This window comes from Mastigoproctus giganteus, chromosome 8, assembly GCF_048544385.1.
Source record: "Mastigoproctus giganteus isolate SK-2022 chromosome 8, ASM4854438v1, whole genome shotgun sequence".
Classification (NCBI taxonomy): domain Eukaryota; kingdom Metazoa; phylum Arthropoda; class Arachnida; order Uropygi; family Thelyphonidae; genus Mastigoproctus; species Mastigoproctus giganteus.
The window spans coordinates 17,620,434-17,633,989 of NC_143582.1; the positions used below are offsets into that span (position 1 = coordinate 17,620,434).

At 37.3% G+C, this 13,556-nt stretch overlaps 1 protein-coding gene across 1 annotated transcript in view; it reads left to right on the forward strand.

The window, feature by feature from the left end:
- The window catches only part of Lrrk (Leucine-rich repeat kinase), a 431,475-nt gene that overhangs the window by 98,275 nt on the left and 319,644 nt on the right, over positions 1–13,556 (forward strand). The window contains exon 8 of the mRNA XM_090380151.1: positions 7,290–8,993. Coding sequence (XP_090236277.1) covers positions 7,290–8,993 — 1,704 coding nt within the window. The remainder of the gene's footprint in view (positions 1–7,289; positions 8,994–13,556) is intronic.

Sequence of the window (13,556 nt, forward strand, 5' to 3'; positions counted from 1 at the left end):
CAACTCGTCGTGAAGGCAGAGCACAATATGAGAAAGAGCAAATGATGCCTACCACAACTACTTTGTAGTTCATTAAGAGTTATCTATGGTGTATTTAAACACCGATATTATATAGATACCAAAACTCTTAAAGTATTATGCCTTGTGCATTTATTTATTTTAAATATTGACATCTACACCTCTTGGCATCTCTCATATTGTGTGATTAACTTCACAACTGTGTCGTCATGGCTGCATTACCAGGGTACCTGCCCACCCACTGATGATCGGCCAATAGCCGTGAAACAGTGCTGTCTGGGTGGTGGTACTCAACTGAGAATAAGTAACAATAGCCTTCTCTATTAGTGAAGAGTTACTTATTCGAAGTAGTGCAATATCATGGCAACTCGTCGTGAAGGCAGAGCACAATATGAGAAAGAGCAAATGATGCCTACCACAACTACTTTGTAGTTTATTAAGAGTTATCTATGGTGTATTTAAACACCGATATTATATAGATACCAAAACTCTTAAAGTATTATGCCTTGTGCATTTATTTATTTTAAATATTGACATCTACACCTCTTGGCATCTCTCATATTGTGTGATTAACTTCAAAACTGGGTCGTCATGGCTGCATTACCAGGGTACCTGCCCACCCACTGATGATCGGCCAATAGCCGTGAAACAGTGCTGTCTGGGTGGTGGTACTCAACTGAGAATAAGTAACAATAGCCTTCTCTATTAGTGAAGAGTTACTTATTCGAAGTAGTGCAATATCATGGCAACTCGTCGTGAAGGCAGAGCACAATATGAGAAAGAGCAAATGATGCCTACCACAACTACTTTGTAGTTCATTAAGAGTTATCTATGGTGTATTTAAACACCGATATTATATAGATACCAAAACTCTTAAAGTATTATGCCTTGTGCATTTATTTATTTTAAATATTGACATCTACACCTCTTGGCATCTCTCATATTGTGTGATTAACTTCACAACTGTGTCGTCATGGCTGCATTACCAGGGTACCTGCCCACCCACTGATGATCGGCCAATAGCTGTGAAACAGTGCTGTCTGGGTGGTGGTACTCAACTGAGAATAAGTAACAATAGCCTTCTCTATTAGTGAAGAGTTACTTATTCGAAGTAGTGCAATATCATGGCAACTCGTTGTGAAGGCAGAGCACAATATGAGAAAGAGCAAATGATGCCTACCACAACTACTTTGTAGTTTATTAAGAGTTATCTATGGTGTATTTAAACACCGATATTATATAGATACCAAAACTCTTAAAGTATTATGCCTTGTGCATTTATTTATTTTAAATATTGACATCTACACCTCTTGGCATCTCTCATATTGTGTGATTAACTTCAAAACTGGGTCGTCATGGCTGCATTACCAGGGTACCTGCCCACCCACTGATGATCGGCCAATAGCCGTGAAACAGTGCTGTCTGGGTGGTGGTACTCAACTGAGAATAAGTAACAATAGCCTTCTCTATTAGTGAAGAGTTACTTATTCGAAGTAGTGCAATATCATGGCAACTCGTCGTGAAGGCAGAGCACAATATGAGAAAGAGCAAATGATGCCTACCACAACTACTTTGTAGTTTATTAAGAGTTATCTATGGTGTATTTAAACACCGATATTATATAAATAGTCTTCCATACGCAAGAGTGTCAAAAGCTTTCCTGAAATCCAAATATATGGTATCAAAATTATTTTTTGCATCCAGTTACTTTGTAACCACATCATAATATCCTATCAAATTTGTCAGACAAGACTTTCCCTTAACAAACCCATGCTGTGTCTGAATTATTGCTGCAGTCTTGTCTAGATGATCCTGCAATGCATCTTTAACCAGTGGCTCCGTTATTTTACCCGGAACAGAAGTTAAACTAACTGGTCTGTAATTGCTCATGTCACCCTTCGATCCCCCTTTGTGAATTGGGGATACATTTGCACATCTCCAGTCCGTGGGAACCTCCCCTGAGTCCAAGGATGCTCTCATAATTAATGCTAAGGATTTGCTTAGTTGCTTTGCCGCCTCCTTTAATATAACTGGATAGATCCCATCCACCCCAGGTGCTTTTCTTATGTTTAACTTCAACAATTTCTCCTCCACTTTGCTCTCAGTTATTACAAAATCTGATCTGATTGAGGTGTATAAGGCCTTGAATGGGTTGAGCATGCTGAATTCTGATGGGATTCTTCCTCCTGCTCAGATTACGAACCTGAGGGGCCATAAATTCAAATTGAAGAAATATAGTTGTAGAATAGATGTGCAGAAATTTGCCTTTAGCCAGTGGGTGGTTAATTGCTGGAACAAACTTCCATCTGTTGTTGTGGAAGTTGATAGCTTAAATAAATTCAAGGAGGAACTGGACAAACTTTTAGAGGGAATGGTTGTGTGAACAATTTTTTTTTTTAGCTGATGTTACATAAGCTCATATACTTGCTTTCTTGCATCACATGCCTCTATTACTATTACTGAGATATAGTAACCATAGTATCCTTAGTTCCTTGAGATCAATATTTAGTTTGTTCAAGAGCTGGAATAGGATATCATGTCTCAAGCAATTGAATGCTTTGTTAAAGTCAATGAAGCAGACAAATGTTTTGCTGGTGTTCAATTGCTCTTCCTGCCAGAATATTCAGAGCAAATATTGTTTCTCTTGTGCACCCCCTTTTTAAAATCTATCTGATCTTTTCCAATTTGCTCTTGTATCTTGCCTTCAATTCTGCATTGAATCATCTTCAAGAAAACTTTCATGGCTTATTGTTCAGTGACCTGTGCATTCTGCTACTCTTGTCTTTTTTTTGGTATAGGAATAAAGATGGATCACAGATAGTCAAGGGGTAGTTTTGCTACATTGAGAATATCATTGAAAATATTGAGGAGCTGTTATTTTCCTCTTGTTCTGAGATACCTGATCATTTCGACTGGGGTATTGTCAATCCCAGTTGCTTTGTTATTGTTCATTTACTTAATCACTTGCTCCAATTCTTCCATCAGAAAGTCTTGGTGCTCACCATCTGTTTGGGTGCTATAATTTCTTAGTTGTCTGTCCTCATCGCAGTATAGTTCTCTCAGATATTTTTGCCTTCTGTCCTTTTGCTATTGCTTGTTTATAATTTCTCTGTTATTTATCTAGAATATGGCCTCTTGCATGGTTTTTCTTGATGTTGCATAGTTCCTTCACTTCTTTGTGGACTAGATGTTCCTTATGTTCATTCTACAGATATTCAATCCTTTCACATATTCTCCTCCATCCTTATCTGTTTTGAATTCCTTATTTCCTTTCTATTAAAACTGTAATACATCTTATATTTTTCTTTATCTTTGTTCTTAAAGTTTTTCCTGTGCTCCATTAGATCTAGTATTTCACTTGTCATCCATTGCTGTTAGCTTACATAACTTGGTTAAATGGTTATTTCTGCACCACACACATTCAATTTGCCTCAGGATTACATTACTACAATACATACATATGTATGTATGCCATACCTCTCCAATTTGTACTGCTGTACAAATTGGAGAGGCATAGCATTAAGGGTAATCTGCTAAAATACATAAAGGGATGGTTAGTGGAAGATGACAGAGAGTGGTAATCAATGGACACTGCTCTTCGGGGACAAATGTTATTAGCGGAGTTCCCCATGGTTCGGTGTTGAGCACATTTTTGTTTTGTATATTTATCAATGATATTGATGAAGGTATATCAGGTTTAATATACAAGTTTGCAGATGATACAAAGGTTGGCAGGGTTGTTAACAACAGTAAAGACATTATTCTACTCCAACTGGATCTAGATAAGTTGGGCAAATGGGCTGAGTAGTGGCAACTGAAGTTTAACATTGACAAATGCAAAGTAATGCATATGGGTAGCAATAACCCAAGAAAAACGTACTGACTGTGTGGTACTGCACTCAGAGAAGTGGAAAGTGAAAAAGATCTGGGGGTAATTGTGCAGTCAAATATGAAGTTCGCTGAACAGTGCAGACAGGCTGCCAGGGCAGGCCATAGAGCCTTGTCAATGATATATAGGAATTTTGCTAGCAGGGACAAGGAGGTGGTTATCCCATTGTACAAGGCAGGCCACACCTAGAGTACTGTGTACAGGTCTGGAGGCCTCATTTTAGGAAGGATGTAGAGTCGCTAGAATGAGTACAAAGAAGGGCAACAAAATTGGTGATGGGAACAAAGGGTTGTTCTTACCAAGAAAGGCTTAAGTTCTGCAAATTGCAGCGCCTGAAGAGTAGGCACCTGTGAGGTGATCTGATTGAGGTGTTTAAAGCCTTGAGCAAGCTGAATGCCGATGGGATTCTTCCTCTTGCTCAGATTAAGAACCTGAGGGGGGGAGGCATAGATTCAAATTGAGGAAAGAAAGTTGTAGAATAGATGTGTGGAAATTTGCCTTTAGCCAGCGGGTTAGTTGATTGGTCGAATAAACTTCCATATTTTGTTGTGGAAGTCGATAGCCTAAATAAATTTATGGCTGAGCTGGATAGGCATTTGGAACAAATGGAGGGGTGAAATGAGAGGTTTTTATTTTTTTTTGCTGATGCTGTATAAGCTTGCTTTCTTGTATCGTATGCTTCTACTAATGCTAATGTGTGTGTATGCACACATGCGTGCGCACTCACACACACAATATTCTGGGATCTATTCTAGAATTCAAAATAAAAAAACTCAAACTTCTAGTTCTGAATGGTTATCAAACTATTGTTTGAATTTGAATTTTAAAATATGGCTATGGATTTTTGAATGGTAAAAAATAATAATAATGTATTTATTTTTTTTATACTGAATAAAGATGTGTGTGTGTATATATATATATATATATATATATATATATATATATATATATTAATGTATTTAGAGGCATGTGATGCAGGAAAGCAAGCTTATGCAGCATCAACCAAAAAAAAAAAAACCCGCTCCCATTTCACCCCTTTGTTCGTTCCAAATACCTGTCCATCTCAGCCTTAAATTTATTTAGGCTATCAACTTCCACAACAAAGGATGGAAGTCTGTTCCACCAATCTACTACCCACTGGCTAAAGGCAAAATTCCGCACATCTATCCTACATCTGTCTTTCTTCAATTTGAATTTATGCCCTCTCAGGTGATTATTCTGTGCAAGAGAAAGAATCTCATCAGCATCGAGCATGCTCAAACCATTCAAGGCTTTATACACCTCAATCAGATCACCTTGCAGGTGCCTAGTCTCCAGACACTGTATTTTGCAAAACTTAATCCTTTCTTTGTAAGAGCAACCCTTCGTTCCATTCACTAATCTTGTTGCCCTTCTCTGTACTCTTTCCAACAGCTCTATTTCCTTCTTAAACTGAGGTCTGCAGACCTGTATACAGTACTCAAGGTGTATACTGACCATTGCCTTATACAAGCGGATAATCACCTCCTTATCCCTGCTTGAAAAATTCCTGTATATCAATGACAAGACACCATGAGCTACTCTTGCAGACCATCTGCACTGCTCAGAAAACACACAATTACCCCCGGGTCCTTTTCATTCTCTACCACTGTCAGTGTAGTACCACAGAGTTGATACATTACTCTGGGGTTACTGCTTCCCATATGTAGTACTTTACATTTGTCAGTGTTAAACTTCATTTGCCACCTCTCAGCCTATCTGTTCAACTTTTCTAGATCCTGTTGCAGTAGTGTACTGTCATTAGTGTCCTTAACAACCCTGTCAAACTTCGTATCATCTGCAAACTTGTACATTAAGCTTGATATACCATCATCAATATCATTTATAAATACAGAAACCAACAATGGACCCACACTGAATCCTGACGGTCTCCACTAATAACATTAATCCACGATGAGCAGTGTCCATTTATTACCACTCTTTGTCTTCTCCCACTCAACCATCCTTTTATCCATAGCAGCAATTTGCCTCCAATGCCGCACTGCTCCAATTTGTTCAGCAGTCTTCCATGTGCAACAGTTTATTTATGAAACTATTTGTATGTGCTTCACAAACTTTAAATTTTTATAAAAGTCAGCTATTCTTGATAAGTATTAAATCAAGTGTGAAGCTTGATAAATTTATTTAAATGTCATATATTTTGATCAGTATTGATGCTGTAATTTCTAACTTGAACCGTTAGAATGTAATAGAAATCAGAGGTCTATAAAAAATTTCTGAGACTAACTCAAATAACATATAACTAGAATTACTTATACAGTATCCCCTTTAAAGAAACCACCTTGCAGCTAAGTAACTTCATTTTGACAATCTTATCATTTATTGAGGCATACCAGGAAATTTTCTTTAGGAATGGCTTTCAACATTCTCATGATTTCAGTAATGCCCTCTTTGTTGGCAAATTTTTCTTATACTTTAAGTTTTCAGTGACAGAAATTATGGGGGGGGACACAATTCTGGGGATTAAGGAAGATATAGTACCACAGAGACATTGTATTTTGGCAGATATTCAACTATACATCGGACTGTATGGAGATGTAGATAATTGCCCTCTTTGTTGGCAAATTTTTCTTATACTTTAAGTTTTCAGTGACAGAAATTATGGGGGGGGACACAATTCTGGGGATTAAGGAAGATATAGTACCACAGAGACATTGTATTTTGGCAGATATTCAACTATACATTGCACTGTATGGAGATGTAGATAATTGCAATGGAGCCAGGTGCAATTTTCCCATTGTTATTAGCATTTCCTTCTGACCAGTCATGTATACAGGCTAAACCTCTTGATAGAATATATACATGACTGGTGCATTTTATATCTAAAATTTATTTGTGTGTGTCAAATTTGGTGTTAAACTCAAGAAAATTACTCTAGGACTGAGAAGACCAAGTTCACTCAAGTTTAATCTGAGAAGACCAAGTGAACTTGGTCTTCTCAGATTAAAAATGCCCAACATCTCTCTCTCTCTCTCTCTCTCTCTCTCTCTCTCTCTCTTTCTCTCTCTCTCTCTCTCACACACACACACACACACACACACACACACTGTTACATGTGAAATTCTTGCTACTACCACCAAAATGGTAAACACATGACTGAATGCTGATTGTATTACCACTTCATTCAAGATTTGCAGCTATTTGTAACACTTTAATAAAACATCAGTTTCAGAACTTTTTGATAGGCCCTTGTATTACCCATAAAGTTTCCTCTCCCTTTAATTTCTCTCTTACTGTATATGAGTTCCCTTCTTAATTAAGAATTATTAATTATTCAAAAATAATTGAACTTTCACAGAATTTACTTTAAAGTATTTCATTGTTTTTTTATTTTCCCCCCTAGAAATTTCCTCACTTGGTGCAAGTAACAACAGTGGAAAAATGGTTGCCTTTCCATGCAGCAGTTATTAATGGCCATGTACATGTACTGGATTTGCTTCTAAAATTTCCATACCCTATTGATGTGATGCATAATTATATTGATAGAACTGGGCAATGGGAATATTCCTTTCCATTTGATATTAATGCAAAAGATGTCACAGAGCAATCTGCCCTTTATGTTGCTTGTTATGTTGGAAATCAAAGAATTGTGGATATGTTATTAAAATTTAGAGTTCAGGCTAGAAGAATTATTTCTGTTTCTGATAAAGAAGCAAAAAGTAATTCAAAAGAAGAAATGAGAACAAATTTGGTAAGTCCAAAGCGACAGATTGCAAGTGGACTTCAACTTGTTATGGCAAAATTGAGCTTGAAGAACAATACTGAATACAGTGAAGAAAGGATAGAATCCAGCATTAGTCCTATTGATTTAGATGTTTATTGCAATAACAATACAGAAACAGCCCTTCATGTTGCTGTAAAAAACAAACATCATAACATTGTTTCTGTTTTGCTCCAGAATGGAGCTAATCCTAATCTTTGTATTAAGCCATCACAAGAAGATATTAATCAGGCTCAGCAAGATGAATATGCTAGCACTGTTTCTACAGGTCTTGTAGAAGCATGCAAAAATAGAGATGGAAGCATGGTGGACTTTTTGATAAGATATGGAGCTCGGGATGATCACTGCAAGGCTCTCAGGGTTGCAAGTCGTTATAAAGATGAACACATTGTTTCCAGATTACTAACAATAAAAGCTCATCAAGATCCTGAGTTTAAAATAAACAAAAAAGCCTTAGATATAATACCATCAACTCATCTTGGTGGTTTACTAGGAAGTGTAACATTCAGCTCTATGTTTCCAACTACAGCAGTAATGATAAACTGGCATGGGCAAAAATGTCTTCATTACATAAGAGAAGAATGGTTAATCAATGCTAGTTTAGTTCATAATGTTAAACTAAAGTTGACACCACGCAATCAGAGTACAGCATTAGTTGCAATTACTCGCCTTGATATATCTAACAATCAGCTCACAGAACTGCCACTATGTATATTTCAAATGCCATCCTTAAGGATACTGAATGCTGCACAGAACAAAATATTTAGACTTCCAAAAGATGAACAAAAGATCCCTAGCTCACCAAAGATTAAGCAACAAGATGTTTTGCAGAAAACATCTGGCTGGTGCTGCACTGTTTTAGAAGAAATTCATTTACACGATAATCGTCTTGACAGTGTACCATCGTGTTTGTTTGAATTGTCTTCTCTTGTACTTTTAGATTTATCCAATAATAAGTTACAAACATTACCTTTCAAAATGTGGACTGCTCCGAAATTACGTGAATTAAATTTATCTCTCAATATTCTTCATGATCTTCCATCATTTCCTCCTCCTCCTGTTCGTTCATCATCATCAACAAAACTTGCATCATGTTCTTCTGAAGAACAGATTGCTACCTCAGCAGAATCCAGCCCTTGTCACCTAAGTAGTGAAACTACACCTGTAGATAATTTGGTATCATCTACCCCAAGGATAAGTTCTCCTCCTCCACCTCCTTTGCCTCCAGTTGTGGGAAGTGGCGTACAGATATCTAGTGACCAAGCTAGTTGTGTAAATGCTCAACAAGAACTTCGGCACCATAATATGTGGAGCCATACTGTTAAGGTAAGCCTAAAAAAATCATTTACTGAATTTAGATTTTTTTTTTCCCCTCTAATTTTTACTTCCTTGTTTAGGTATCTGGGGACTATTCAGATGTAAACTAAAGTGTTGCCATTGATAAATACAGTTACTAATACAATCATCATTAGGGCAGGCTGGGGTTCTGAAGCAACATGTGGACACTGGCACACACACACACTGAAAAATCAAGAACCTGTATGCTGCCATAAAACCTGCATGGTCCATTGTTAACTGTTATTGTGGTTTAGCTGCTGCAATACAGCAGTGAAATTGTAAACTCCTCTGGCTATAGTGAATATACAGTGTATAAATATAAATTTTAGTCACTGAACAAATGAGTGCTTTCCCTAGAAACAAATGTAACTGGGAGCTCATTGGGGACTCAAGTATCTTATAACCTGTCAAGTGATGCCCCCCAAATAAGAATAGTCAAGTGCATACCGCAATGGTTGAAAGTGATCTAGTTTTATTGGGAGACCAGAATCAGGATGTGTTTGCCAGGAACAACAATTGATGACATTATCAACAGATTGTCAGATTTTAAGAGGGGTAAAGAGAGCATTATTATTCATGTGGGGGGCTAATAATATTAAACAAACACAACTTGGCCATTTTTTGGATAAATATAGGACCGTGCTGAAAAAATGCCACGAGTTAGGTTAGAATGTGTATGTGTCTGCAATTCTGCCCATACACGATAGATAGGATTATATGCTGAAAGCCTTGTGGATTAATTCAAGACTTGAGGGAATCTGCAAGACTCGGGGGGGGGGGGGAATTTTTATCGGCGTGGTTCACACTTTTATGTAGAAGTAATCTATTTTGTAGAGATGGTATTCACTTGAACAAAGGTAGTGCAAGGATTTTTGCCAGTCTCATTGAGGATACCTTAAAGGTTTAGGAAAATGCTAGTTGGGTGGGATTGAGAAGGACAATATAGATCCGCATTTATATGAAGGCACCTCCATAGCAAGGTGGGAAGGAGCAGCAGTGCATAGCACACGCTTCTTGATTAGACCGGGGTTCGAGCCTGTCACCACCAAATACGGAGGATGCGGAAAGGTCAGGGAATGACCACTGCGCATATCCTGGAGCAATATGGCCTTAGTTGCTAATGCTCCTAAAAAAACCAAACAAACAAACAACAAGCATTTATCTGATGATATGGGTCAAAGTAATGGTTGCATTCACCTCAAGAATTCTTATTTGTTGCCACAACAGCCAATGTACGCAAGGTGTTCTGAATGTAGCAAAGTTTCAAATGAGTGGGATGTGAAAGATAGGGAAACAAGCCTAAATAACTTCAAGGCATGTATCAGGGTAGTAAACTATAGAAGAATACTTAGTCTTCACTGTCTCTAAAACAATGTCAGGAGTGTTGTCAATAAAATGGCTGAATTTGAACTCCTGGTTAGGACATCTAATGCTGACATAATAAGGCTAACTGAAACTTGGTGTCACCTGGAAATTGGGGATAACCAGTTCCACTACAGTACATATAATATATTTAGGAAAGTTATAAGGGGTGGAGGGGTCATGCTTCTTATCAAAAGCAGCCCGAGCATGAAAAGAGCATTTGCTGTGTCTGACGTTACATCTGCTAGCATAGAATCTGTGTGGTGTGAGTTAGTTGGACGCAAGGGTATAATGAGAATGGGAGTAATCTATAGACCAGAATATTGTGAAGAATATGAAGAGAAGCTCTACATGCAGATGGAATGGACAAGTAACTTCAAATATGTTATTAATGGTGACTTAAATCTGCCCCAGATTGATTGGAATAATAAGTGGGAAAGAAACTCACCTTGGGGAAAAATTTTTCTAAATAAGATAGATGATTATTTGTACCAGCACATCAGAGATAATACTAGTGGTGAGAATATTCTTGATCTCATCATTACACATCAATTAAATGACATAAATTAAAATACAAGAACCATTAGCAGGTAGCAACCGTGCAGTTATCAGTTGGAAGATGATGAAAGATGTAGCAGTAGTTAAAGGTAAATGTTTTAATTTCAGAAGAGGGGACTTGGACAGTTTAATAGATGCCCAATTAATGAAATCTATTAATTGGGCAGAGTGAGGGCGAATACACTTGAATTATGAAACACCTTTAAAGTGTAAGAACTTTTTTAAGTCTTACAGATTTATTTCTCTTAGTAAGAATAGTGTGTAGAAGTAAAGTACTTAAAGGAATACAGAAAACATCATTATGGAAATATTTCCATTAGTGGGAGCAGGCCTGCTGTAGGACACTTAAGGAATGTGGTATACAACTGTATGGTCAGGTGTGGAAGGGTTAAAATTAAAAGCTTTGGAACAATAGTTTAATCCCTTTATTACACCGCTACTCAAGGACACAACACTTAGTATATTTTGGGAAAGGACGTCGGTATGGAGCAGTTCAAAGGCATGTATCAGGAATGGAGCAGTTCCGTGTTATGTGAAAACCTGCTGATTGAGGTATAATTATAATGGGTTTTAATTGAATGCATACCAGAGAAACAGTCTATAAATCAGTGGGTGATCTAGAGGTAAAAGATGAAAGAGTTCCGTTGTGTGGGAAAAACAGAATGTGAGTTACTCACATGTGAGGAGAATGAGTTTAAAGAATAACACCGTGATTGGGTCAGATTAAAATTAGATAGGAAATAAATAAGATTTTTGTGCAAAAAGTTGGGGGTTGAGGTTGCTGTTGTAGTTCTGGGTTAAGCTTGTGGGTCCAGTCCTGGAAAAGTCTCACTATGTAGTGAAGAGTTCCGCCATGCACTACAGAGCCTGTTTTAGTAGCTTGTTGTGGGGGGGGGGGTAAAGAAAAGTTTCAGTGTTAGGAGAGAACATATCAAAAAGAGTAAAATAAAATGTTACCTGTCTTGTCCAGTTACTCCTTAAGCAGTAACATTATTAGGGACTGTTTAGCTTATCTGTTATCAGGCATGTTCCTATGCTAGAAGTTACTCTGGAAGCTGAGTAACAGGCCAGTCAGATAGTGGCCCTGACTTCAACTACTGATCTAGAGGTAAAAGATGATATGGTAATTTCCATCAGTATTAACAGAAAACTGTTCCAGAAATAAGGCAGTACAAGAGCTATATGGCAGACTTCAACTAAGAAGAGATACTTCACCTTGTTCCATGGAAGGAATATGCACAAGAAACCCCACCATGAAAGAGAAATAATGTAAGTCCTCCTCTGAACTGTGTTGTATTAGAAATGGTGCTTAGATAAACTTGTAGATTATTTTAGAGTAAGATTAAAGTTAAAAATATTAAGAGAAATTTAAGGAAATGTTTAGTATTGAGTTGGTTTACTGGTTGAAATTGTAAGGAATATTGATATTGCTAAATTAAGAAAGATATATGGAATTGGTAGTTAGCTTGATTTTTGTGAAAAGAATTGATATTGTTGATTAAGGGAAATATGAAGAAGTGACTTAGTTTAGTGTTTGTAGCGAGAGAGAGAGAGAGAGAGAGAGAGATTTTACATGTTAAATGAGTAGATTAAATGTAAATGAATGCCAGTTATGTATATACTTGTAAGTACAGCAATACCTCGCATAGCACTGATAATTGGTACCAAAACTGTTCTGTGTTATGTGAAACCCTGCTGATTGAGGTATACTTATAATGGGTTTTAATTGAATGTATACCAGAGAAACAGTCTATAAACAAATTATAAATCTATAAACAATTTGCGGTTGTTAGCCAATTAAAAGGATTTGAAATTAAAAATATTGCAAAAATTTTATTAATGAAAGGTAACATCATAAGAGATGAGAAAAAAGCTTTATTGTTTATTTAGGTATTTCAATACAAAGTCCAGTGAAGTCGTCTCTTCTTTTTCTCGGTGTACAAGTTTTTGACTGCACCTTAAGGTGCAGTCAAAAACTTGTACGCCGAGAAAAAGAAGCATCGAAACCCATCTTGTAAAATTTGCCATATCTTGATGCTACGTTCAACATCCGGATCTCCATTCATAATTGCCTTGTAGGCCATCTCACCCCCCTCCCCCACCGCCAAAAAACTTTCTCCAATTCTTCTGTTGAAAATTTTTTTGGTGCCACTTCAGAATTGTTTTCCTCTTCTTCATATGCAGTTTGCTCGTCAATTTCAAGGAGAGTTGTTGTTGTTTTGGTTTTTAGGAGCATTAGCAAGCTCCGGGATATGCTGTGGTCATTCCCTGACCTTTCCGCATTTTCTGTATTTGGTGGTGACGGGCTCGAACCCCGGTCTAATCAAGAAGCATGTGATACGCACTACTGCTCCTTCCCACCTGGCTATGGAGGCGCCCAAGGAGAGTTGCATCATCTAAGTCGTTTGCATGTGAGTCAGTGCAGTCATGTACATTGGCAGTGTCAAAAAGTTTAAAATCCCAAGTCTCTTCCGATCTTCACAATGTCTTTGGCAATTGTCTGAATTCGAATTTGTAATTCAAAACCAGTGAAATAATTTTCCAAATGGGGCAAAACATGCTGCCAAACAGAATGCATGTTGTTGTCAGCAGTTTCTAGCCAAGATGCAAATATATTTTTGATCGTATTTA